At 39.7% G+C, this 26,330-nt stretch overlaps 1 protein-coding gene across 1 annotated transcript in view; it reads left to right on the top strand.

Moving 5' to 3' along the window:
• Positions 1–26,330, top strand: part of DHX32 (DEAH-box helicase 32 (putative)) — a 28,386-nt gene that overhangs the window by 1,794 nt on the left and 262 nt on the right. The window contains exons 2-10 of the mRNA XM_030485879.1: positions 3,188–3,381; positions 4,645–5,017; positions 7,633–7,878; positions 10,285–10,384; positions 10,490–10,648; positions 20,623–20,814; positions 22,514–22,663; positions 23,842–24,032; positions 24,898–25,079. Coding sequence (XP_030341739.1) covers positions 3,188–3,381; positions 4,645–5,017; positions 7,633–7,878; positions 10,285–10,384; positions 10,490–10,648; positions 20,623–20,814; positions 22,514–22,663; positions 23,842–24,032; positions 24,898–25,079 — 1,787 coding nt within the window. The remainder of the gene's footprint in view (positions 1–3,187; positions 3,382–4,644; positions 5,018–7,632; positions 7,879–10,284; positions 10,385–10,489; positions 10,649–20,622; positions 20,815–22,513; positions 22,664–23,841; positions 24,033–24,897; positions 25,080–26,330) is intronic.

Raw genomic sequence — 26,330 nt, 5'->3', positions numbered from 1 at the left:
ACAACTAATTTACAGAACTCAGGTTAAAAGGCATCGCTGAAGCCAAGATCTCAATTTACTCTAAACACACAAATAGCCACTAGGATTATCAAATTCTGTTGTAACAATATAGAACAACCTAAGTCTGTTACCACAGCAAGCAGAGAATTTTCAAGCGTTATAAGTCAAAATACTGTTTATGTGTGAGATCAGGAGAAAACTACTCTGCAGGTAAAGCTGTAGGATAATTACTGCTGCAGGGCATCTCATATCTGCCAGAGACTTTGTGCTGGACACTGCTAGGGATCCCATGTTGAACTAGAGACATCCTACTTTGGCGAGGGATGTAAAAGATAACAGGAAAGGATTCTATAGATACGTAGCAAATAAAAGACAGGCTAGGGACAATGTAGGCCCTCTCCAGAAGCTATCAGGAGAACTGGCTACCATGGATTTGGAGAAGGCTGAGGTTCTTAATGACTTCTTTGCCTCAGTCTTCACCAGCAAATGCTCTGACCACACAACCCAAGTCTTGGAAAGCAAATGCAGGGACTGTGAGAACGAAGACCTTAGGCCCACTGTAGGAGAGGATCAGGTTCGAGACCATCTTAAGAACCTGAACGTGCACAAGTCCATGGGACCTTATGAAATCCATCCACGGGTCCTGAAGGAGCTGGCGAATGAAGTTGCTAAGCCACTGTCCATCATATTCGAAAAATCCTGGCAGTCAGGTGAAGTTCCCAATGACTGGAAGAAGGGTAATATAACCCCCATTTTCAAGAAGGGGAAGGTGAAAGACCCGGGGAACTACAGACCAGTCAGTCTCACCTCTGTGCCTGGCAAAATCTTGGAACATTTTCTCCTGGAAAACATGCTAAGGCACATGAAAAACAATGAGGTGGTTGGTGACAGCCAACATGGCTTCACTAAGGGGAAATCCTGCCTGACCAATTTGGTGGCCTTCTATGATGGAGCCACGGAACTGATGGACAGCGGCAGAGCAGTTGATGTCATCTACCTGGACTTGTGCAAAGCATTCGACACTGTCCCACATGACATCCTTGTCTCTAAATTGGAGAGACATCAATTTGATAGATGGACCACTCGGTGGATAAAAAACTGGCTCGATGGCCGCACGCAAAGAGTTGTGGTAAATGGCTCGATGTCCAGTTGGAAACCTGTAACGAGTGGTGTCCCTCAGGGATCGGTGTTGGGACCGGTCCTGTTCAACATCTTTGTCGGTGACATGGACAGTGGGATTGAGTGCGCCCTCAGCAAGTTTGCCGATGACACCAAGCTGTGTGGTTCGGTTGATACGCTGGAGTGAAGGGATGCCATCCAGAGGGACCTTGACACGCTTGTGAGGTGGGCCGATGCCAACCTTATGAAGTTTAACCAAGCCAAGTGCAAGGTCCTACACCTGGGTCGGGGCAACCCCAGGCACTGCTACAGGCTGGGCAGAGAAGAGATTCAGAGCAGCCCTGCAGAAAAGGACTTGGGGGTGTTGGTTGACGAAAAGCTTAACATGAGCCGGCAGTGTGCACTTGCAGCCCAGAAAGCCAACCGTATCCTGGGCTGCATCAAAAGAAGCATGACCAGCAGGTCGAAGGAGGTGATCCTGCCCCTCTACTCTGCTCTTGTGAGACCCCACTTGGAGTACTGCGTACAGTTCTGGTGTCCTCAACATAAAAAGGACATGGAGCTGTTGGAGCGAGTCCAGAGGAGGGCCACGAGGATGATAAGAGGGCTGGAGCACCTCCCATATGAAGACAGGCTGAGAAAGTTGGGGCTGTTCAGCCTGGAGAAGAGAAGGCTGCGTGGTGACCTCATAGCAGCCTTCCAGTATCTGAAGGGGGTCTACAAGGATGCTGGGGAGGGACTCTTCCTTAGGGACTGTAGTGGTAGGACAAGGGGTAATGGGTTCAAACTTAAACAGAGGAAGTTTAGATTAGATATAAGGAAGAAGTTCTTTACAGTGAGGGTGGTGAAGCACTGGAATGGGTTGCCCAGGGAGGTTGTGGATGCTCCATCCCTGGCGGTGTTCAAGGCCAGGTTGGACAGAGCCTTGAGCCACATGGTTTAGGGCAAGGTGTCCCTGCCCATGGCAGGGGGGTTGGAACTAGATGATCTTAAGGTCCTTTCCAACCCTTACGATTCTATGATTCTATGATTCTACTTCTCATTGGAAATTCTACATTCCTATAAAATGGATACACACCTACCTGGTGCTGGGAATATTTTTTGGAGTGCAAAGTCTTTACCCCTTGTTATTGATTTTAATTTATACAAAACAAACTTATACATATAAGTATATATATATAGTACATATATAATATATTACAAAGTATAATAACAGACTACTTTCTAAGAAAGGATAGCTTTTTGAATTGTCCTTAAACAAGTTTAATAAGATGTAACACATTGCTGGCTGCTTTTTAAACCTTTTTAGAAACATAAATAACTATACAGAAATAAGTGATATGTGTCTGATGCACCTAGGTTATATATATTGAATAAGTAAAGGATTCGAAACCTAATACTTTCACTACAATGATATTTATAATGTGATTTTATTTTCTCTTGAGAATAACAAATTCATATTTTCTTCTGTGGATTTTCTACTGTAACTATATATATTAGGGAGCTACTGCATACATTTCTGGAACAGCTCAGTTTCAGTGATCTTTGTTTAGAGAGTAATTAATCCAAAATTATGTATATTTACTATAGCATTTCTCAGTTAGAAATCCTCTTCTTCCCAGGACATGTTTCTCATGGTCAAGCACCTGAATATGATACAGCACAGGCAAATTTACTGCTGAGCCAGCTGAGAAGCCCCCGGCAATAACTGCACTAACACTGCTGGATCCATCAGCAGATGCATAAGAATGACACTGCCAGTGTTACCTGCTTCCCAGAGGCCAATTCTGTCCCTTCTCCACTATATTCAAACTAATCTGAGTCCAGTTGAGAAATAAGAAATTCCCAGGTGAACCTCCTTGCCCATGTCACTCCAACTTTCAACTACTGAAGAGATTCTGGGTCTTGACATTTACCAAGGCAGATCATTTCTCTTAGGTGCAGCTCATCCATCAGTAGTCAAGCAGCGGGTGCTCAGGTTGGTTTAGTTCTGTCTGCTTCTTTTGCATTACAGTCTGTGCTAAACATGTCAAATACCAGATACATCTGTTTTCTCCTTTACTCACAGATTCCTCAGTGGTGTGCTGAGTACTGCCTCTCTGTCCGCTACCAACACGGTGTAGTTGTATGCACCCAGGTTCACAAGCAGACAGCGGTGTGGCTGGCACTGCGTGTAGCTGATGAAATGGATGTCAATGTTGGTCATGAAGTGGGGTATTTCATCCCATTTGAAAGCTGCTGTACAACAGAAACTATCCTGAGGTTTGTGTGCTTGGGTTTTAATGCCTTCAAACTAAGATGTAGCTTAGAGTTGTTTGCAGCTGACAGCACTCCAAGCCCTTCATTGCAGTGCTCCACTAACATGGTCAGGACAGGCAACCTAACAACCATGGGGGAACACTGCTACAGCTGCCAAAGACCTTTGCATACAGTATGAAAACAAAAACAAAAAAACCCCAACAAAGCTGCAGATAATACTGTAAAATGCAGATCCTGAAGGTTTAGTGATGAATAATAAGCTGTAAAAGGCTTGAAGGAGGTATTCTGTGCTAAGTTGTAGTAGAGATTTCAGTGGGCAAGGTTATCATCTGTGCAAAAATTCATTAAGCACCTCAGTAACCCCCATATCATTCTACTTGTGATTTCTCTGTGTTCCAGTACAGGAGTGCTCATTGCCATAAGAAAACATGGGATAATCTATCACAAAGTAAAGCTGGAATTTAAAAGCAATCAAAAATTATGGCTAGAGAAGGGTAACAATATTCAGTAACAAGAGGAAAAAAAGGATTTTTAAGAGATAAGAAATGTGCATCATATACTAAATACAGGCAGGTGACAGCAGCAACAGAGGGATTCAGATTTTGAGCCTCTCTGAAAGTTAGGAGATTGATTTTCTCTGGTTCCTTAATATGTCAGGCACAAACTACAAGACCTAGATCATAAACCTTTTTCCCAGCCACTGATTACCAGTGGAGAAGAGGATACTCACCACTTAGGAAAGATCAAGTTCTACTGCTTTTCCTTTTGCATGTCCTTTTTCTCTTTCACGGAGTGCTCTGTAAGCCTCATCCTGCAGCACATCTTCTTGCAGCTGCTCCTGATGCGAAAGGGAAATGAATCCAATCCTCTCACACATGGAAACCTGGTTCAAGAATTCAAAGTCCTGTCAAGCAATACAGCAAGAAATAATAGAATTAAACACTTTCAGTATCAGTGGGAATAATAAAGATAAAAGTCAGGAGGGCCTTACGATGTGAGAATGATTTGGGTTGGAAGGGACCTTAAAGCTCATCTAGTTCTAATCCCCTGCCAATGGCTGGGACATCTTCCACTAGATCAGGTTGCTCGGATTTCAACATGTAGTTGAGACTGTGATACCATCTATAAAATAGACTCCGTTCTTATTAAATCTTTCTTGTTAGAACAGAAAGGACCATGCTGTCTCCAAGACCCTGAATTAATTTCTTACAATCATATCTGAATATTCCAAGCAACTCTACAGAGTTTTCTGTTTGTTTGTTGCAGATACTGTACAGATGATATGCTACAAAGGGAAATGATGTCTACGCCTCTTCTGAACTATTATGGTGTTATCATCTTGGATGATGTGCATGAAAGAACTGTTGCAACAGATGCATTACTTGCCCTCCTTAAAGATGTCTTGTTATCAAGACCAGAACTGAGGCTGGTGATACTTACTGCACCTCACATGTCCAGCAAGCTGCAACAATATTATGGCAGCATCCCCTTCATAAGAGTGGAAAGCAAACACCATGCAGAGGTTGTCTACTCTTGCAGCATTCAGAAAGACCCTTTTCTGTCTGCATTAAGACTGCTCTTTGAGATACACCATACAAAAGAGAAGGGAGATATTGTCATCTTTCTGGCATGCGAACAAGTAAGTTATTAACCAATTTCAGTATTTCTGATTTTAATCAAGAAATTATTTATATCTCTGTTTTTATAGGACCTATAAATATCTTGATGTCAGTATCTAAGACACCAGACACTGCCAGCAGATTTTATTATTTCAGGTTTTTCCTACAAAGGGGTTATGGTATGCATAACAGTGTATTATCTATGTAGCATATATTAATAAAAGAAATTATCAATTTTCTGTAGGCTTAAAGAAACGCCATCATTCTCCTGTGTGATGGTAAAAGTAGCGAAGGCGATATACGGGACAAGGGCCCCACATGCAGAGAGTTAAAACATTGCAATCTATTCTGACACTGGCCATACAGCACTCTATTATCCCTGTCTGCAGAAAGGGCCACAACTCCAGTTTGCATAAATGTCCTTCTGCACAAGAATGTTTTTACCTTAAACCTGCATACGAGGCTTTTCCCATGTGCATTCTCCTTTATGGCTGCAAACTTCCCAGCCATTTGTGTACACAACAGCAGGAGGCAAACATCACTCTGGAGGTGCTACAGATGATCAGGAATCTGCATGGGCTTGGCTGTTCTAAATAGGGGCATCTTTGAATCCCTGAAGACAGCAGTGACACCCTTAATTCACTGCTGTCAGGATTGCACAATCAGGTCCTTTATAGCTGTCAAAGCAATCTGCCCATCAAATAAATATTTTAAGACTTAAAATTATGATAAATTATTATTATTATTTATTTCCTGATAGGGATCTTCAACCTTACACTTTGTATTATTAAATCTGCTTTAGAAGAACAAATTCACCTTCTTACCTCCAGGAGATAATGACTTTTCCAAGCAATGATAAATTACCATAAACTACCCAAATAATCTTGATTTTAGTTGTAAAGAGGGGGGTGGGTATGTAGCACTTTTAATAGTGTTAATAATCAGTTATAAACTTTATAGACACAAATTTTACAAATGATGAATTACTGAATTTTCTGTATCAGTTCCCCTATTTACAATAGCGGTAATGTTAGAGAAAAACCACAGTCTTTCCACTTCAAGGGACTGGGAAGAAAGTTTTATTTCTGCTTAAACTGATGGGCAAATCCCCCACAATACTAAAATAATAACTTCTTTCTTGCTGAGAAAAGATTACGTAGTTTTCTCTCTCATGAAGAATAGAACACTCATTATGAACTGTTACCACACGGTTCACATCCCATGAATTCCTGCTTGACTGTGATTTAAAGTTTCATTTTGCTAATGGTTCACTGTTTCCCAGCACTCAGCTGTCTTTTAAACTGAACAACGATATGAATAAACTAAGAACATGAAGATTTATGCACTGTCTTGGTGCCAGACTTGCTATTGGGTGCCACGGTTGTATCTTCATAAGGATTTGTATAGAATCCTTTTAACCTATAACTAGTGTAAATGCAGTTTCACCCTCAAATAGAAACTCAATCTGGTTTTTCAATTCTGAGAAATGTCTGCTAATAAAAATGCTTTTGCAGAAAACATCCCTTTCAAACTGCACAAGTCTATGAAGGATTTTTGTACGCATTAAAATAAAATCATTCACCACACAAATGATTTTATATTTTATAAAAGACTAAAACAACAAAAAAGAAACCTTTCACAATTCATATTCGACCCGTGAATTGTGTTTTAAAGGCATTGTTCCATTATCATAGTTTAGGGATATTACTAATAATTGGGGGTGAAAGGGGAAACCAACACAAAACAAATTAGAACCTTTGCAATATTTATATCTTCTTAAATATAATAATTAAGGTAAAGTAGGGATGTTTCTGTATACTTTGATCTATGTATTATAATTTGACTAAGGACATAATAGTAGTCTCCAAGTGACCCAAACATGGGCTCTGCCAGTTCAGCCCTTCAGGCATGGGGACCGCAGGGATTGCAGAGGGTTGGAGCAGGGATTTGCTGTGATCTGTTCTGACTCCAGGAGCACCCATGCTCATCACACACTCACCAGCAGAGCGGGTCACCCCATTGCCTCCCCGGGGTACACCATGCACACCTAGAGAGCTGTTTCCCAGTGGACACTGCCACTCAGGTTGCCCCATATACCTAACTTTCGTTCCAGCAGAAGATAAATCACTTTGGGTACACCAGCGTGGCACCTGAGTGCCTGCTACAGCTTTTACCAGCCCTACACACACGACAAATTTGCACCGAACTCTTTGGCACTAAATCACTGATGTGGATGCTTCCTATATTTCTATAAATGTAAAATTTAGTGCCTGTTTCATCATTTCTCAGCCTTGCTATTCCTGCACATCTATCTTCACCTGGAGGTTGGTTTGGATATGATTAAAGCCAGAGAAGACTATTTTTTAACTTGCAGAAGAGAAAAAGACATTTCAAAACCAGTCCAACTTTTCCCTGGTCTATAGCTAGCGAATACAGTCAGTAAATTCTCGTACGATAGTTCTGTTCTCTTTCTTTTTGCCCTTTAATTATTAATCATGTAAGATTTAAATGTTTTTATAGTTTGATACATAGTTAAAATTAATTTTAGAATACAAGAATTGCTTAAAATTAAATATTGATATTTGCTTTTCATACTCATGAGGAAACTAAAAATTAATCTTTCTCCCTATTACAGGAAATTGAAAAAGCTCACCAAATGATCAGACAGGAGCAGTCTAATTTAAACCCTGACCTTGGAGAACTCATCCCAGTTCCTCTGTACCCCACAAAACAAGACCTAATTCCCAAATCACATCAAGACAAGCAGAAATCCTGCAAAAAATACAGAAGGAAAGTGCTGCTCACCACAAGCTTTGGAGAATCATTGATTTGGATTAAAAGTGTAACATTTGTCATTGATGTTGGTGTGGAGAGAAGAAAGGTTAGTTGAGTTAACCAGCATCAGTGTGTCATAAACCAAGCATAAGGTTTGTTTCAGGGTGGGGGAAAGGGAAATGCGCAGCTGATAGACTGATGCAAATGGTTTCTAGAGGGCCAAATATTTTTCTATTCTTTCATAAATCAGATTCTATCATATTTTTAATATTCAAGTCAATAAAATTTAAACAACTTTAATGGACATCTCATGGAAAAGCCAAGCAAGAAATCACAATTACTTCCTAAATTCAGTATGAAAGAAAAATTGTCAAGTTTCTAAACAGAGATGAATGCTCATAGCTGAAACTGCCACTCATTTGGGCACCAAACCAATGACATTTCATTTGCAAACTATATCTCACCTTAGTTTTGGCCTATCAGTCATCATTATCTCTTCAGTATCTTACAGATAGAGCAAAATGCAATCAGTTCTAGGCTAACTATTGGCAGATTACCTGGTTTATTTATTTATTTATTTAGTAGGTTAACCTCACCCCTTGTTTAACACTTTAGTAATCAGTGTAGTGCCACAGCTTGTATAACGCCAAGCGACGCTCACACAGGGAACCACTCTTTTGAATGCTGCTTGTGCTCCTTCTAAATATGTGCTTCCATCCAAATACCTCAAAATGCTGCAATTTATCAAATTAATCATTGACCTCTTACAGTTCATTCTAAGTATGTTCTCAGTTCTTGTTTTCCACTTCATCCCAGGAAGGACTAATGCTGCTGCAAAAAAATATCTCTTGTTTCTTTCATTTATACAAAGCTGATGTCCTAACGAATGAGTAACTATGTAGGAACAAGTCATTACACAAATTAGGAAGCTGCACTGCTACAGGCTTTGTAACTGTCCTATGAGTTTTGCTAGTCAAAATAAATATTCCAGTAATAGGAAAAAGAAAGAATATAATACAGTTTCTTTATATAATCCAGAATGGAATCACCAAAATTGAAGTTAGATCTTCCCAAAATTTTGGATCAGGGATCATTAATCCTGATTAGCCTTGAAAGAAGTTCAGGCAAAGGCTTGGGAACTACCACTAGCTTTCATTTTCACTGCAAAAACCTGTGTCTAACACTGTCATTTTTAAAGGTTCTCATATGGGGGTTATAAACTAACTCAGATTCAAGTCAATGAAAAAGAACTTGTTGTACTTCTGTGCGAAATCAACAAAAGCCTACAAGAGTTTTCAGTTACACCATGCATAACTCCACTTACTTGTGAAATTACAGTTGTCCTGATGATGGAAATGAATCTCACTTCCACAATAATCTGATGGCCAAAGTAAAATTCAGTGCTTCCAGCCTTCTGTGAATCAGAAATATGAACCAATGCGAATAAATCAGTTTCGAGACAGTCCTGATGGCCATCAAATCACTTCTATCAGTTATACAATTTTTATCCCTTAATTCAATTATTGTGTCCTAACAGCTGAAATGTAGTCCTCTAATATTCATTCCTCAGCAGGTCAAATTCACACCCAATCTATATGGATGTGAAAGTCACTTGAACACAGAGGAATCAGGCAAAGTTTTGTGCAGAATGAAATCCTGCATAAGACTTGCAGTTGGGATTTATCATAAAATTACCTGGAGGAAAAGAAATTTGTCCCCTGCACTGAAGCTCATTTTATCTTTCTTATTAAAACCCTGACTAAGGTAGACAAAGTTGATTCTGATGGCATGACTAGAAAGTTGCCTTATCCAGATGTTCTATTTCTATACAGAATCATAGAATTCCAGACTGGCTGGTGTTGGAAGGGACCTTAAAGCTCATCCAGTTCCAACTCCCTGCCATGGGCAGTAACACTTTCCACTAGAGCAGGTTGCTCCAAGCCCCTGTGTCCAACCTGGCCTTGAACACTGCCAGAGATGGGGCAGCCACAGCTTCTCTGGGCAACCTGTTCCAATGTTTCACTTCTGAACACCATCTGGTGGTCAGAACAATGAATGAATCAGCTCCTCAGTTTAATTATAACAAAGTACAATTAAGAAAAGAATAAAACGGGGCATTGTACTTCTTTGATACAGTTCTTGTCTCCTTTAGTGAAGTAACAGATTTCAGTATTAAGACAAAAATCTGTAACAAAATGTTATCAGAATATGGAAGAAATATTTTACCTTTTTTGATGCTATATATTTTGTGCTCTGGTAAGGTACACTTCTCAGAAAAAGACATTTATCTTCGAGTATACTTACAGAGTTATTGCAAAACTTAAGTGTCTGTCAATTGATCAAAGTGCTGACTGCTCTCATTTCCAAGCTGGTGACATATGCAGTATAAAAAGAAATGAACCTGTTACTACGCTATCTGTAAAATGACTTAGACAAAAATTCAGTACAGACCATTATGATTTTTGCAGTCTTCACTTCTTTATCTGATGCTTCATATCTCTTTCATTTAAAGGTGTACAATCCTAGAATCAGAGCAGACTCTGTTATAACGCAGCCTATCAGCAAAAGTCAAGCAGAGATGCATAAACAAATTCTGGGCATGTCTTCATCAGGTAGAATTATTAGCTCAAAATTTACATCCATTAGCTCAAACTATTAATAGAATAAATGCCGTGCAAAAAAAGAAAATAAGATGATTTTCCTGAAATCTCTTCCAGGAAAAATCTTCTGCTTGTATCCTGAAGAATTTACATACAAAGAAATGAAACCACATCTACCAGCCAAAATACAGGAATCAAACCTAACAAGCATGGTGCTTTTCCTGAAGAGGATGGATATAGCAGGCTTTGGACACTGTCACTTCATAAGCAGGCCAGGTAATGATGTTGCACCAACTTTCCATGTTTTTATTATTACTTTTGCAGTTAAAGATGAATTTTATCCTGTCATTTGCAGTCTGCTCTTCACTGAAGCACTTGTAGTAATATTACCACTGCTTTTACCACTTACCTGCTAGAACAGTTCACAATACCATAGTTGCACTTAGAAAAATGGCATGGTGTATGAACTGTTTGCTCAGAAAAAGGCCATAAAGTATCTGAATGGAATTAGAATGAAAAAACACCAAATTTAAGAAAATCAATACTCCAAGTATCTTCTCATCTAGGTTTTGATATTGTTTTCTTTAAACCAGCACAGAAAATTCGTGTCCCATTGTACAAAGCACTGTACAGATATCTAACAAAACACATTCCTTTAATCAAAAGTTTACAACCTAAACAAACTACTGTTGTTACCTAGGAGATACATTTGGAGGAAATCAGTTTTCTTCTTATCCTCCAGCATCTCCCACCTCATATTTACAATAAGCTGTTACTTAAGGACAATATTGCTTATAAAATAAACCCAAATAAATTTCAATGCTAGGCAGTGAATAATATGCTGAATTTTGAGATGAGAGTGTGAAGAAAGTGGTTGCTTATTTGTTTTATTTTTCTGAGTTAATATTTCAGGGCGTTTTCTATAGAAGGATATTCTCTGTTCTGACCTACCACAAAATCCAAGTACCACTGCAAATTCTGCTGTTGATTTGAAGCCCATTAAAGTGAAGGGAATAGCACTGATGTCACTGGTTTCATGTGACCTATTGCTTCCTTCATTTATGATCCTTTTCCAGTGCAAATAGGAATAAGTCTTATACTATCCTCCCTTTCCTCATGTACATACAAGAAATTGGAATGATTGCTTGTCTTTTACATGTTGTGCACTGTAATTAGTCAGTAATAATGAGTTTAATTCCTGATGTTGTGATAGATTGTAAGTGGAATTTTAAAGTAGAATTTATTCCACTTTTCCCTCATCTGCCTGTTTAGCAGAAACATGCCTAAAAGAAATGTGAAAATACATTGCCAGTCTGAGCAGTAACTAATTCATGACTGATGAGGATCAGAGTAAATGGGCCTCGTGAGTGTCACCTCCTGTGTTGAATTTAGGAAACCTTCATGGAAAATGGTTGTGGAATACAGTTGGCTTCTACTCAAATTTATAAAGTGTTTTACTAAACAAAAGAGAAAACATTCTAAAACACTTTAGTGCTTTTACTGGATAAAGAAAGTTGTTCTTCAGAATTAATTAGCAAAGTTACATTAGGAAAACCATTCGGTATTTTTGGATTTAAAGGCACAATGGAGACAGTTGGCATTCAGAGGAAACAAAATGCTAGAGGCACTTAAGGATTTCACAGACGTAGGAATTCTAAGTTCTGTCTGTATTTTTGAGATAATGCAGTTGAAGAAAGCATCTTGCTTATGTGGACAAAACTGTAACGGCATTTGATGAATGCACCAGTTTTACTTGGATGAACATCAGATATGAGAAAGTTTTTGCTAACTAGATCAAAAGTGCGAGGTCAAGGTATTGTGAAGTGTTAGGAATTATTGAAACAGTGTGAGGAATGTTAGACAAAGTGTTTGAACAAAAAATCCCACAAACACTGTAGGGGGGCCACATAAAGGAGATGAGAAAGTACCCAATTTCCTGGTCTTCTCTGCATCTTAAGGCCCCACACCATTAAACATTTGAAATAGTGCTTAGTACAACTCTTCCTTTATCCTACATGGGCTTTCTTTGCCTTGGGGCTTCCTTTTTCCCACTTCCAAGGAGGCAACTTCTTTCCTACTAACGCTGAAGTTATACCCTTACCACAGTTCTCCAGAGATGACTACAAAGCTCACACTGTCAGAATATAGACAGTTTGAAGTACTTGGTGTGAAACATGTTTGTCTGAAAGAAACAGGAATACTGAAGTAAGCAAATTTGTAAGGAGAGTTAGTTATTGTATTAGACCAATTTACGGAACTCAAAACACATATCAAGTTTTCAAGCACATAAAACCTTTTGGACTCTTCATCCTCCCAAGAGCTTTGGGTCAGTGATCTCAGCCCAGGAAAGCCCAAGATTTCTCATTCTGTGCTGAGATAGACCCATCCCGCTGCACACGCTCAATGCCACACTGGTCTCCAGAGGCTAAAGAAGCACAACGTACTTCAGCAGAAGCAGACACTGACACTAAAGTCACACCACGAAGTTCCTGCTGCCCAGCTCCAAATACCTCTGGTACCCAGTTAAAGGGTAGCCCTGAAAATTTTTCTTTGCTAGTCATAAGGTCAAATAGATGATACACCTTTCTGAATTATGTACTGCAGGAGTATTGCAGAGGAAGCAAAGAGAAGAGCTTTCAGAGATGGAAAGCATTCTCTCTTGAGCAGGAGATTTCAGCTTCCCCAAAAGGTTTCATTATTTTTGCTGCAGTCGGCTTAGTTGTACAAGCCTTCTGTAACCTGAAGTGATGAAAAAGGCTGAGGAAGGGTCTCTGAGATGGTATACAGACCTAAGTGAAAGAGATGAGCAACAAAGCTCACAAAACAAGCAGCGTGGCTTTTCTGACCTAAGAAAACTCTTGGGCAAAACAGTTCTTACTCACATTTACTACCAATGTATACAAAGCCAATTTGCCCACTCTCAGCCAAACATGGCACAAGATCAACTGGACCAGGAAAAAACCCCACAAACAAACAAAAAGACATTGCAGTATTTCTGTGCGCTGCCGTTTGACCCGGCCAAATACCAAGTGCTGTTCAGAGCATACAGATACTAAAAAACCACAAATAGCCTTTCTGTTTCTCGCCAGCACAGTTTGTCCTGGGCTTGACTATTCCATACCTCTTTGCCTCCTTGGACTTGCTTTCCCTTTGAGTAGAGGGTGTAAACACATTGCAGCCTCTCCCATGTGCCACACATGCCACACGCTTTCCTATGCCTACACTAATCCAGTATTTAAAGCGTGGCCACAAAGAAGATGAGACTCCCTTTATACTGGGAGTCCTATGGAAAAGACAAGGGGTGATGGGCACAAATTACTGATGGGGAGATTCCAACTGGACACAAGAGGAACATTTTTCCCAATGAGAACAATCAGCCATTGGAATGACTCCCCAGGGAAGTGGTGGATTCCCCAATATCGGACACTGTTAAGATTTGGCTGGACAGGGCGCTGGGACATCTAGTCTAGGTCATGCTTAGCCTAGAAAGGTTGGAGCGGATGATCCTTGAGGTCCCTTTCAACCTGGTTTCTATGATTTTGTGCACCATTTCTGTTCAGCAAACATTCTCAAGTTTTCTTTGCATTGAAACAGATGGAGGCTTTGGGGTTTTCTTTTAACCCAAGTTGAATTTCTCCTAAACAAAATAATGCCTTCACTGAGATGACAGAGTAACATATGGCCATGAAACGGTGAACAAACAAATCTAAGGTACACTGAAATTCACAGCAAGAATTCGAACAGAAATGTACTTTATGGTCCGTTCCCTGCACACGAAGTAGAGAACACACAGCAGATAAGTAGAGAAACAAAAATTACATCAGTAAAACATTTTCTTTCTGCTCAGCAATAATGTGCATGAGGGGGGATTTTCTGATGCTCTTTGAGGAAAAATAAAAGCCTGGATTAACTCTGACTCATTACTGCATTATGAAAGCAACAAACATGTCAGGCTTACAGCTGCTGCATTTAATTCACGCTATAATCAAGATGAGCAAATGCAGCAGACTTGTTCCCCTTTTTAGAATTCATGAGCCATAGGAAAACGTATTTGGCACCGCAGTTCTGAAGTGCATTACTCGAATTCCTGTGCCACTGTAATAGGGATGTGTTTACATTTTTATCAGTTAAGCAGCTACATCTTTACTGTGTGATATAACGGGACAAGAGCTCCTTTCCCCTGGATTGCAGCTACATTGTGGGTTTTTGTAAATCACTGGAAAAATCCTTATTTATGGAAATCAGTATAACGATGAAGCCAGGGAAAAATTCCGTAAGAAATCAAGGTGAAGGCAGTTTGCAGATTCTGCATGTGTGCAGATTTACCATGAGTAATTTTCAGCTTAAAATATCAGTGAATGATCATGGGTACCGTGACGTTTGAGAGCTATGCTATTATAACCCCACTGAGAATAATATCCATAATAACAAGAGTTGTATAAATAGATATAATTTCATATGGTTGCAAAAACAAAATTTGTTTGTGTATTCGTTCATTAGAAACAGACTGCCAAAGACAGAAACTCAATGTGCTGTGTAAGATCTGCTCAACAGAGATCACTTCATGGCAGATTTAGTACCTTAAGTTCACTTGTTGATTCTTTGATGTTTTAATTTCTGAGTTTAATCGATTAAATTGTATGATGTATCTCCTAATGAAAGGCTCTCTAATAGCATGGACATGGACACATACCTCATAGTCTGTACTGCACAAATCAGTGGAAAAGCATAAAAGGAATTGGAGGAGGTAAGGAACAGACACCAAAAACCCCTCAGGAAGCAAAGTATGGACTGGATTGCATGACCCTTAGCAGCAGTCCCTTATCCATGGGACAAGGGGGATTAGGAATGGGAATCGGGGCAGTATGTATAGCACAATAACTGAGCACATACCCCACTGAACGTAGCCTACTGCTTAGAACAGAGTGTTTGTATCACAAAGGGCATCCCAAAAATGAGAAGTGGTAGCCCAGTACTGTTAAAGATGGACTATTTACTAAGAGTAATAAAAGAAACCAAACTGATCAAAAGATTTTTTTATGCCATTTTATAATAATCTTTAAATTTCAAGGCCAGGTTGGACACAGGGGCTTGGAGCAACCTGCTCTAGTGGAAGGTGTGCCTGCCCGTGGCAGGGGGTTGGAACTGGATGAGCTTTAAGGTCCCTTCCAACACAAACCAGTCTGGGATCCTGTGATGAATGGAAAGACTACAAAGAAAAGTAATTTTTAATGATCGACTCTAATCTCAAAATAATGGTTATAGAACTGGTGGCTTCAGAGCATGGCAGACTCATAAAACCCCTCCCTCAGAAGTTACAGGGGGAAAAAGGAGAATTGAGATGAAACCTGCACACAGAAGCTGGTCCTTGCAGAAGAAAAACCTTTGACACTTGATTTCTCCCTATATTCAGTTTGCTATCCAAGGAGCAATGTTAAAACACAGCGATAGAAAAAGCCATTCCCCGGAACTATTCTCCCTGCAGTAATTACTTTGGCAGTTCTTCATGCTGTTAAGCCTAACAGAAGCTGGAAAAACCTGTGTTTTGCCAGGCAGTGAATCAGCTCTTTAAAGACAACATCCTTTCACCTGACATTCATGTCAGCTTGAACTTTATAACGGTTATTTCTCTGGAAAGCAAAGATCTATCATGAAAAAGGTATTTTACAAACTCAACATTTTCACAGAGCAGGAGACCACAACACAGGAACTGTAGACCCTCCAAATAAGCACAATGTAGTGATTAAATGGAGTATTAAAAATCATGGAATTCATGATCTCCAATTCCTATCTCCAATATTCACTTATTACAGAACTTTGGGAAAATCACTAAATCACTTGCTTCCTTATGCACCAAGAATAATACTTCTGTATTTATTTATTTTATGACACCTTAAGTACTTCAGTTTCAGCCATGTAAGATGTGATACTGAAAAGATTAAAGGCACAGCTACCTTTAGGAACATACCTTTGTCATGTCAAAGTTACAAAGACCTGTGAAACGAAGAATATCATTTTAAGTCAGCTTGAAACTCTCAGATAAACTATTTCAGCACTAACAATAATATTTAGGTACGTATTTGCTTTACTAAGCCTCAGTAGGATCAAGAGTAGGATTTGAATATAAAAACTGGTCAGATTTCCCGAAACAAGCCCAGAGCAGCCCAGTCTTAACTAGCCAAAGAACACAGGCAAGGGAAAGAAAATATCAGATGAGAAAACACCTTTTAAACTCCCAGGGATGTAAGAGATTCTTGTCGAAAGCACAGGATACATCTTGAAAGCTTCGTTTTAACTCTGCTCCCATGAAAGCAGCAGTCAATTCGCAAAGCCTCGTGTTCACTTTGGTGGACCCCTAAAAATAATGATGCTTGCTAGAAATCATTATAGGACAATGCGGGTTTCTGTTCTTTAAGGAAGAGCTTTACCTACCTAAATATTTGCACTACTTTTGTTTTATCACAGTTTTGATTTAAATAGGAACCACACCAAAAAGAACTCTCAAATGAGCATTTGCTGTTCTTACAATGGCTTTTTATTGATCTAGTCCCTCAAAACGCAGACGAACATCTGAAAGCTCTATTTCTTTGTTACTGTTCCTTCACCTGCTCTAATCTAGCTTTACTATCTTGTCCTTTCTAGCACAATAAAACACCAGGAGTCTTCTTTTTCTTTTCTTTATAACACTCACAGCAAACTAGGGAAGTAATTTGTGCTTATAAATCTCAAGGCAACTAACTCTAGGGCATAAACATGCAAATTACTGATGCTATCAGGGGATTGAAATTGGCTGCCATATAACCATCTATTTTGTAAGTTCTAGCACAAACCACTTTGTTGATTTCTGGAAATTAGCTTCCCATGATTTCCTAGTAATTACTATATGTCTGAATGACTGTTTTTAATCTCCCTGTATTTTCAATCACTGATATCTATTTCCCATCATTGACTCCTACTCTTCATCAGCTGTTACTTTTAATTTCTTTAAACTTCCTTAGCATTTTCTTCTCAGATACTTTAGCTTTTGCAAGGGCTCATCTTTTATCCCACTAAACCTCATGTGTCTGTTAACGTTCTCTCTCGACAGAAACCCCTGATGCTGTACAGGCAGAGATATAAACTCTAACACTGAAACGAAGCAGATCCACAGTTTAAGCAGGAATTTATAGACTCCTCAGAGAATTTATCTGAAAACTAATAGGAAGTGTTTTAAAATTAAGCAAAGTCACCACACTAACAGATTTACATAGTGGAGAAGTTCTGTAAAAGTTCCTGTAAGGGGAATTAACAAACAATTTTTTCCCTTCACATTAGTACAAGGGCCTGTAGGGACAGAACAAGGGGCAATGGTTTTAACCTGCCAGAGGGGAGCTTGAGATGAGCTCTGAGGCAGAAGTTCTTCCCTGTGAGGGTGCTGAGGCCCTGGCACAGGTTCCCCAGAGAAGCTGTGGCTGCCCCATCCCTGGCAGTGTTCAAGGCCAGGTTGGACACAGGGGCTTGGAGCAACCTGCTCTAGTGGAAGGTGTCCCTGCCCATGGCAGGGGGTTGGAACTGGATGAGCTTCAAAGTCCCTTCCAACACAAACCAATCTGGGATTCTGTGAAAAGGGTTAAAACCAACAGGTGCTTGCCTGCTTCCCATTTTACTTTTTTCTTCATTATAACTAGTTAATTACAGAGTGATGGCAATAAACTACCAGTTCACTGCCAATGAAATAAAAACCCAAACTCAAGATTTTCTTGCAGGAAGGCAGAGTGCCTGAAGCATGGTTTTGTGGCTAAATGTGACCTATCAGCTCCTTATAGGCTTCCTTTGCTTTTAATCTTCGTGATGCTGGCGTAGTCTGCCAATGAGAGGTTCCCTTTCATAATTAGTTCCAGTCAGAACTTATTCCTAGTCATCTACTAATGAAGATACAAGAACAAAAACACACCCTCCCTGGGGGGGGGGGGGGTAGCTGTGCTTGTGTTTTGATTTTTTGTTATTTAGACTTTTTTGGACATTATTATGCAAACTGAAGCAGCCCACAGAAGCCTGTAAGATTGCCAGTGCAGTCATTATTGTCCCCAGTGCTGGGTATGTTTGGCTGGGGAGGAAGCTAAGTCCTGCTCTAGGGGAATTTTTGCCACCAATTTCAATACGACTAGAATTTAACTTGTTATCCATAAAACAGAGCAAAAATATCAAACAGTTCCTGAAACTGGAATAAGGAGAAAGTTGCTGCAGTGATAAGAGAGCAGTTATGAATTTAAACGAGCTGGCACTCATAAAAAATATTGACCACTACAATAAGAACTGGCATAGAAATCTACCTTTGAAAAGAGCTGGGAGGAAAGAGCCTTCACACTTCAAGAGTTCCCAAATTTCCATTAATGTCTTCCATGCTGTAGCTACACTTTGGAGAGTGTAGGCTTGACAATTTCTACTCAGCTTTCAGGTTCACCCTCTCTAGTCCCAGGACTGCAGTTATCATGGTTGCACATAAAGCTCCTCTATGCCTGTTTTGCCAAAACAACCTACTTTCATCAATACACAGTTCATACAGACCTGCTCAAGTTCTCATTTTAAGTACTGATTTGCTTAATCCTGTCCGTTCAGACATGTTTTCTTATCACTGTAACTGTGAAGGTTTGTTCTTTCAGTAGAACAAAGTGTCGCTGAGAAAACACTTCAACTAATTTCTTTTAAAATCTGGAAAAATCATAGAATAAGGCTTCACATTCTTCTGGCACCATTTATCAAAAGAAAAAGCAGTCAATAACACTAAAAGGGCTAGGGGATACATAAGCTGATTCTGTCTGCAACTGCTTCAGATGCAGCAAAGCACAAGTAAAATAGTGGGAAAAAATGGTAAAGGAGAAATTCAGCAAGATGCTTAATGAGAAAGAAGAGTCTTTGTCAAATTCCTTTGTTATCTACTCCCATCCAGCTGAGAGGTTCAGAAGAGCTGGCATTGCAGATGCCATCTTTTGGTCTGTTGAGAAATATCTGATGAGATGTAATGAGAACTGATTAAAAAGGCATATTTGTTTGTGTGCGTATAAGCCATTTTCTTCAAATCTTGTGGGTGGTTGATTTCATTCATCCTCATCCACGAAAGAGGAAGATATACCTATGACTTGTTGACTCATAGGATGAACTTAATATACCATTGATCAAAACTGGATTATGCACAATTAGTAGAGTTAGTTGGTAGTCCAACAGTCTTTAAAAAAGCACATGGACCACTTTAGCCTGAAAGCTCAGTGCTCAACATGCAGGAGAAAACCTCCCTAGTCAACACTCCTGGCAGGCCTCTACTTGGGTGTATCTAACATCTAAGATACAAACCCCATTACTTCAGTCTTCATTCTGCTCTGCTTTCACCACTCAGACCCCCATCTTAAACACTAAACTCTAACTCATGACATCCTCCATGTTTGCCTTTGTTCAGTCTCTCTCATACTCATGCTCCATACTCACCGTATGGTCCAAATTCATTTATTTGCTACTTTTTTTCCCAAATCAGTCTCTCAGCCTACCTAATTATTTTCCTATATTCACTCCTTGTTTTTTCTGCCTCACTGTTCTCACTTCTACTTATGGAGGTTGTAAAGAAGTTATAATAAGGGAAAATAGAACATTTAATTTTGTGCAGTCAGAAAGTACAGCCAATTGCTAGGGAGACATTGTCTTTTACTATGTTCCCTTTTTCTGGTATCATGAGAAACTATGTAAAATAATAACAATAATTACAAAAAGGCAACCAAGAGAACTCCAAATACCTGCAAGAATAAGGCAGCTACAACTTCTGCAAATGGTTGTCTTCTGGTTATAATCCTCTTTCCTAGAGCTGTTGTGTATCCCACAGCCCCCTCTCAAATGTGACCACCCCTCTTTAAAAGGAATGAACATCCACACACAAAAATACCTGGAGACTGCCAATACTGGAAGGAGTTTTTGACATGGGGTGCAAGTATCCAATGCTGTGTCTGGACTTTTGGCAGAACCTGCTCTGACACAAAAAAGATGAACAAAGTTATTTTCAGCCCTGTAATTCTTACCCCTTATTTTCTTCCTCCAAAATGTTCCCAACCTCCTGTTTACCTCATTTATTACTTTTTCTTCTTGCTCAGTGTCAAATGATAGAAGCTGACTTTATCATTTTCACACAGGAAATAATATACAACTGAAAAACTCCAATGAGAATTCAGCCATTCATTTATATGTAGCCATTCTCAAGAACTTAAACGATCTTTCCTTTTCATTAGCTCCTGAAAGCCTGATGCAGGCTCTGGAAGATCTCGATTATCTTGCAGCCCTGGATAATGATGGAAACCTCTCTGAATTGGGAATTATTATGTCAGAATTTCCTCTGGATCCACAAATGTCAAAGTCAATTCTGGCTTCATGTGAATTTGAGTGTGTCAATGAAGTGCTCACCATTGCAGCCATGGTAACAGGTAAATCATGTCTTACTGCTCGGCTTGTGCCCCCTTCATACAAGCGCAACCCAAAGGCAAACTTCTGTTATTCACGTTCTGCTGTTTCAAGTACATTAATATCTTTGGCTTTATATGTCTTGACTTTAAGCATGCATCGAAAAGCAAGTAATGAATTTCTATGTAGCACAGCATTTCCATGCTTTGGCTGCCCCATTAGCTTCCAACCTTCTGCCAGAAAGCACAACATCCCTTCAAAATGAACCTTCTTATCTCATATCCATGTACGTTTGTTACAGACTGGAGCAGCAAATTAGGGGAAGTTCTAATGATAAACAATACTGAACTATCGACCTACAAAGAATTACTTTGTGATCTTGTTTCTTCACATGAAATATTTTATACAACTAACATAAGTATCCATACCATTCCTTCCCGATGGATCCTCTGCTCTTACACTGTGAGACAAACCAGCTGGCCCCAAAGACTGGTCACATGAAGTCTGGAGCAGGAACATTTATATTAGAAGATTGTTAACTATAGAGGTTTTAATTCAATGTGACAGAGCTTTCAAACCAACACATAAACCCCAGATATTTAAAACTTACACACTGTGCAGTTGCTGCTACTGAAATCTTAATATATCAAAGATATACAAAATCAAAGATTTTAGGATAACTGAGAGGGGGGTGACTCCAGAAATTTAAGCAGCAAATAATGATGATGACCCTTTGCAATCCCACCAGATAGTGCAGGACAGTGCAGACAGAACCCTAGACTGGTTTGTGTTGGAAGGAACCTTAAAGCTCCTCCAGTTCCAAGCCCCTGCTGCGGGCAGGAACACCTTCCACTGGACCAGGTTGCTCCAAGCCCCTGTGTCCAACCTGGCCTTGAACACTGCCAGGGATGGGGCAGCCACAGCTTCTCTGGGCACCCTGTGCCAGCGCCTCAGCACCCTCACAGGGAAGAACTTCTTCTTAGTATCTAATGCCTGAGAGCTATTGACTGCTCAACACCCACAGCTTAACCTTGCCTGTATTTTGGTATGACATGACTGTGCTCTACCCACAGGGGATATCCTAGACCCAGAAACCAGTCTTCGGCAGTGAGGACATGAACCCACAGAGCACCAAGCTGCTTTAGTTGTTCTTATGGAACAACTTGGTTCTATGCTCAAGCTGGCTTGATTTTCAACAGTGGGCCAAAATATGTATAAAATTTTTTAAGCACATACAATAAATGTCAATGATTGAGCATAGGCACACTTCAGTTTTTAAAAAGCTCAATCATCTTGAAAGACACAATTATGTAGCACAGTACCACAACATATGTAAAATGCACTGGGAGGCACAAATTTCAACAGACAGAAAACATGAGGAGCAAAGTAAGGCATTATATCCATAGATTTAGTTTCATTCTATATTATAGAAACCACATGCTTGGATTCTGGATAAATTGGATCATACCACTACAAAGCATTTCTGGCACGAGAAAGCTGCTCACCTTCATATGTGTTTAGAGCACATATTAACGAAATTGAAACGACATCCATATAAATTAAACCTTAGTGAATGCAACAGATTCAGTTCTTCTGCAGCAATCCAACACCAAAGACTAAAGAGAACTGAGGAAGGAAAATAAACAAGAATTCCAGTGGAGTTAGTACTTGTGCATGCACCTATGTGTCTTTAATAACCACTTGCTTGATGTTTTTCCTAAGCTCCTAATTGCTTCTTACACGCACCTCCTGGAACAGAAGAGATTGCTCTTACCTGCTGGCGAAAATTCTCCCACCCTGCAGGAGATCACTTTACTCTTATCAATGTCTTCAACGCCTTCAAGGAAGCCAGCGCAAACTCCACGAGCCAATGTAAGTGTACCCAGAGCAGACAAAATGAAGCATGTTGTAACAAAACAAAACAAAACAAAACCCTAAACAGTCATTGTTGGCATTTAGTTCATAAACCCTTTTTGAATGATTCCATCTAGAATTGCTAACTTGCAGGGAGAAACCAAAGATAGTAGCCATAGAATAATAGAACAGTTTGGGCTGGAAGGGATCTTAAAGCTCATCCAGTTCTAACCCCCTGCCATGGGCAGGGACACCTTCCACTAGAGCAGGTTGCTCCAAGCCCCGTCCAACCTGGCCTAACCAGTACAAGTGGATATTAGTTTTAGGTTTTTAACTAACTGAAAATGACTTAGGACATCATACATCATCCGACAAGCATACGTAAGCACTATTACAGTGGTCATTTGAAGTGACATTGTACAAAACCAGAACAATTGTTCCTCCTGTAAGAGCACATAATCCATGTTTAAGACGTAAAGCGACATAAACACAGTTGAGGAGGGACTGGATTCCCTCAGCAGCCTCACAATTCTGATGGTTTTCTGATAGCTTTCAACTAAAAGGAAAGTTTAAAGGACAAAAATTCAAAGTTCAAATTTACAGGAAACCAAATAAAAGCCAGGGGACCAGGGACTGCACAGCAGAGAGAAGCTCTTCACAGCATTTTCCTGTGTGCAAACATCTTGTTCAGGTTCATTTATCCTTAGCTCAGTAATTAGGCAGTGGAGTGATAAATTCGCCTATGCTAAATAAAAGCTTATAGACCAGTAGGGTTCCTTCATGTTCAGTCATGCTGAATGCTGGAGAGGTGCAAGAGAACCTGTCCTTTCCCAGCATGCAGGATCACCACTAGCGCTACAGATGTGATTCCAGTTCCACATCCTGAAAGCCTCAAAAACAGAGTTGTTCCTACTCATTTTACCTTCTACAGACCAAATAAGGGATAGTTTTATTCAGAAAGATACAGCTGCAATTCTGTAAAACTAAGGGCATCAACTATTGTCCCCTCACTTCACAACATCAGTGAGCCCAAGCTATCCATATAACTCTTGCTACCAAAATGTTGACAGCTCTGACACAGCCACTCACTGTTTTTGAGCTATTGCACCAAACAGCATTTCACAGAGCAGTATCTCTATGGATAGTACCTATCAGTAAGACTTTGCTTTAAGTGAAACCTCTTTTTTTCTCCACAGACTACAGCACTGAGAAATGGTGTCGTGATTATTTTCTAAGCAGCTCTGCACTGAGGATGGCAGAAATTATCAGAGCTGAACTAGTGGAGATAATGAAGCGAATTGAACTTCCCATTTCAGAACCGGACTTTGGATCAAAGGAAAATATACTAAACATTAAGAAATCTCTCTTATCGGGTTACTTCATGCACGTAAGAAAAAATAATGCGGTTTCATCTTACTGTATTGTTATGTTATATAGAATGCTTTCAGAGAACTTAAGTTAGGTAATGAAACCTTGCTCAGCAGAAAGGATAAAAGCCATTTTTTCCAGTGTATCAAACACTTGTGCCCATTCCAATCTTCTCTCTGGGGTTCAGCTATCACAGCATGAAGCCCACACACTTCACTGCAAGAGGAAAACTGTCAATATGCCTTTCACTCAAAGAACTATTTTACTTCAAAAACCTCTTTAACTTGTAATATTCTCTCAGGCATTCTTTCTTTTTGAAGATTTTGTTCTGAAAATACCCTGGAAAACAAGAATTGACTTAATATGTTCAGCTACACATAACATACAGCATTCTTCATCTCAACCAAAGAAGATACTCTAACTGTAATTGTATACATAAATAAGAAAGATATTGATTTATTTCCACTTGAAAACATGCTTTCCTTCACATCACTATGCTCCACCTAAATAAAATGACCCCTCCAAACTACAAGGGCTGCACATTGTATTTTAAAGCCTTCCAATTCTTAAAGAATACATCTGTTTTCACACAGACCCTTCAAAGCCAAGTTCAGATACTTACTGTATAAGCCTGCCCTCATTTGTTGCAGTTTCCTTTCAACTATACAGATCAACGATTTCTTAAACTCCAAGCCTCATTTCACAGTACCCAGATATTTATTTCTCACAGGTATTTGGGAAGAATACTGATATTTAGGCTCTCCAGTTCAAAGTATGTGAATGCAAATTTAATTCCTGGTTTTAATATAATAGGCAAACACTGATCTATGCATCTTGTTGATCTAATGAAGTAATGGACAACTCCTTGCATGTTTGTTTTTTAGATTGCTCGTGATGTAGATGGCTCAGGTAACTACTTAATGTTAACACACAGACAAGTGGCTCAGCTTCATCCTTTCTCATCTTATTATAACAGCAGAAGGATTCCTGAGTGGGTTTTATTCCACGAGTTTAGTATATCGGAAGACAATTCCATCAGAGTAGTCTCCGAGATCTCACCCGATCTGTAAGTTAACAATGATTAAACTGTCTCTTCACGCGCACCTCTACCACAAAAGCATAACTTAAGTCACAAACAGAGTAAGGATATGTGTTGTAGATTGAAAGCAATGCTTGGAGAAGTCAACACCTTTATCTCTGTCATAAAAACTACCTAGTCATAGAATCTTGGAATGGTTTGTGTTGGAAAGGACGTTAAAGCTCACCCAGTTCCATTGCCTGCCACGGGCAGGGACACCTTCCACTAGAGCAGGTTGCTCCAAGCCCCTGTGTCCAACCTGGCCTTGAACACTGCCAGCGATGGGGCAGCCACAGCTTCTCTGGGCACCCTGTGCCAGCGCCTCAGCACCCTCACAGGGAAGAGCTTCTGCCTAAGATCTAATAGTCAAGCAGGAGGAGCTTCACCCCTCATCACTGGATGGGCTGAAGAAACTTGCTTCTCGCACTTTTCATATTCACTACTGAATATATGTGGGATAAATTTAATTTGTTTGTTACCAGTACTGTTCTGACACTGTGTGTAGCTTTGCTGGATGTCTGCACTGTCATTCAGAACACTCATTGCATTAGAGCTCACAACTATTAAAAAAGGGAAGAAATGTGATATCACACCATCACTATTCTTTTCATGCAAACCAAAACATCATTTAAGTCAGCCTTCTGTATTTCCTAAAGCGCTGATCTGTACAAGTACTGCCACTGCAACTGTAATCAATGAATCCACTGAAAAAACACCTGACAAGCGGCAAAAGTTTCTTACAAAGATATACAGCAAAAAAAAACCACCAAGGAAGAGTTAACAGAGCAGTGTACTCATAGATTAATCTTACTGGAAATCTCTTTGTTCCCTGAAAACCTATTTTCCAGCAAATCTTTCTCTCAACATATTTCATGTACCCAACCACCTAAATCAGTCCGTATCAACTGTTTATGGATTCAAGAGAAGACTACAGTCTTCCTTCTGCAAAAATCTCTTTACATAAAGAATGTACATTTCATTGTCCCATCTTTTCTATTTCCAATGCTTCTAAGAAAGCTTTTTTCATCATTTTATTGAACCAAAAATATGTCCAAATGCAGGAAAATTACTATTTAATTCAATCTGCAGCATTCAGAACTGAATGACCACCACCTGAAGTGTAGACTGAGTACATTGTGAGTCTACCAAACCCACAAACTACTACTACATCTTGCAGAGGGTTTTGGGTTTGAGTTGAAGTACCAGCTTTGCAGCATGTTGCTGATGTCTTTTATGCAA

The sequence above is a fragment of the Strigops habroptila genome, chromosome 5, assembly GCF_004027225.2.
Source record: "Strigops habroptila isolate Jane chromosome 5, bStrHab1.2.pri, whole genome shotgun sequence".
NCBI classification, from domain to species: domain Eukaryota; kingdom Metazoa; phylum Chordata; class Aves; order Psittaciformes; family Psittacidae; genus Strigops; species Strigops habroptila.
Note: the sequence above shows the minus strand (reverse complement) of the source record. Positions and strands in the feature narration are given on the sequence as shown.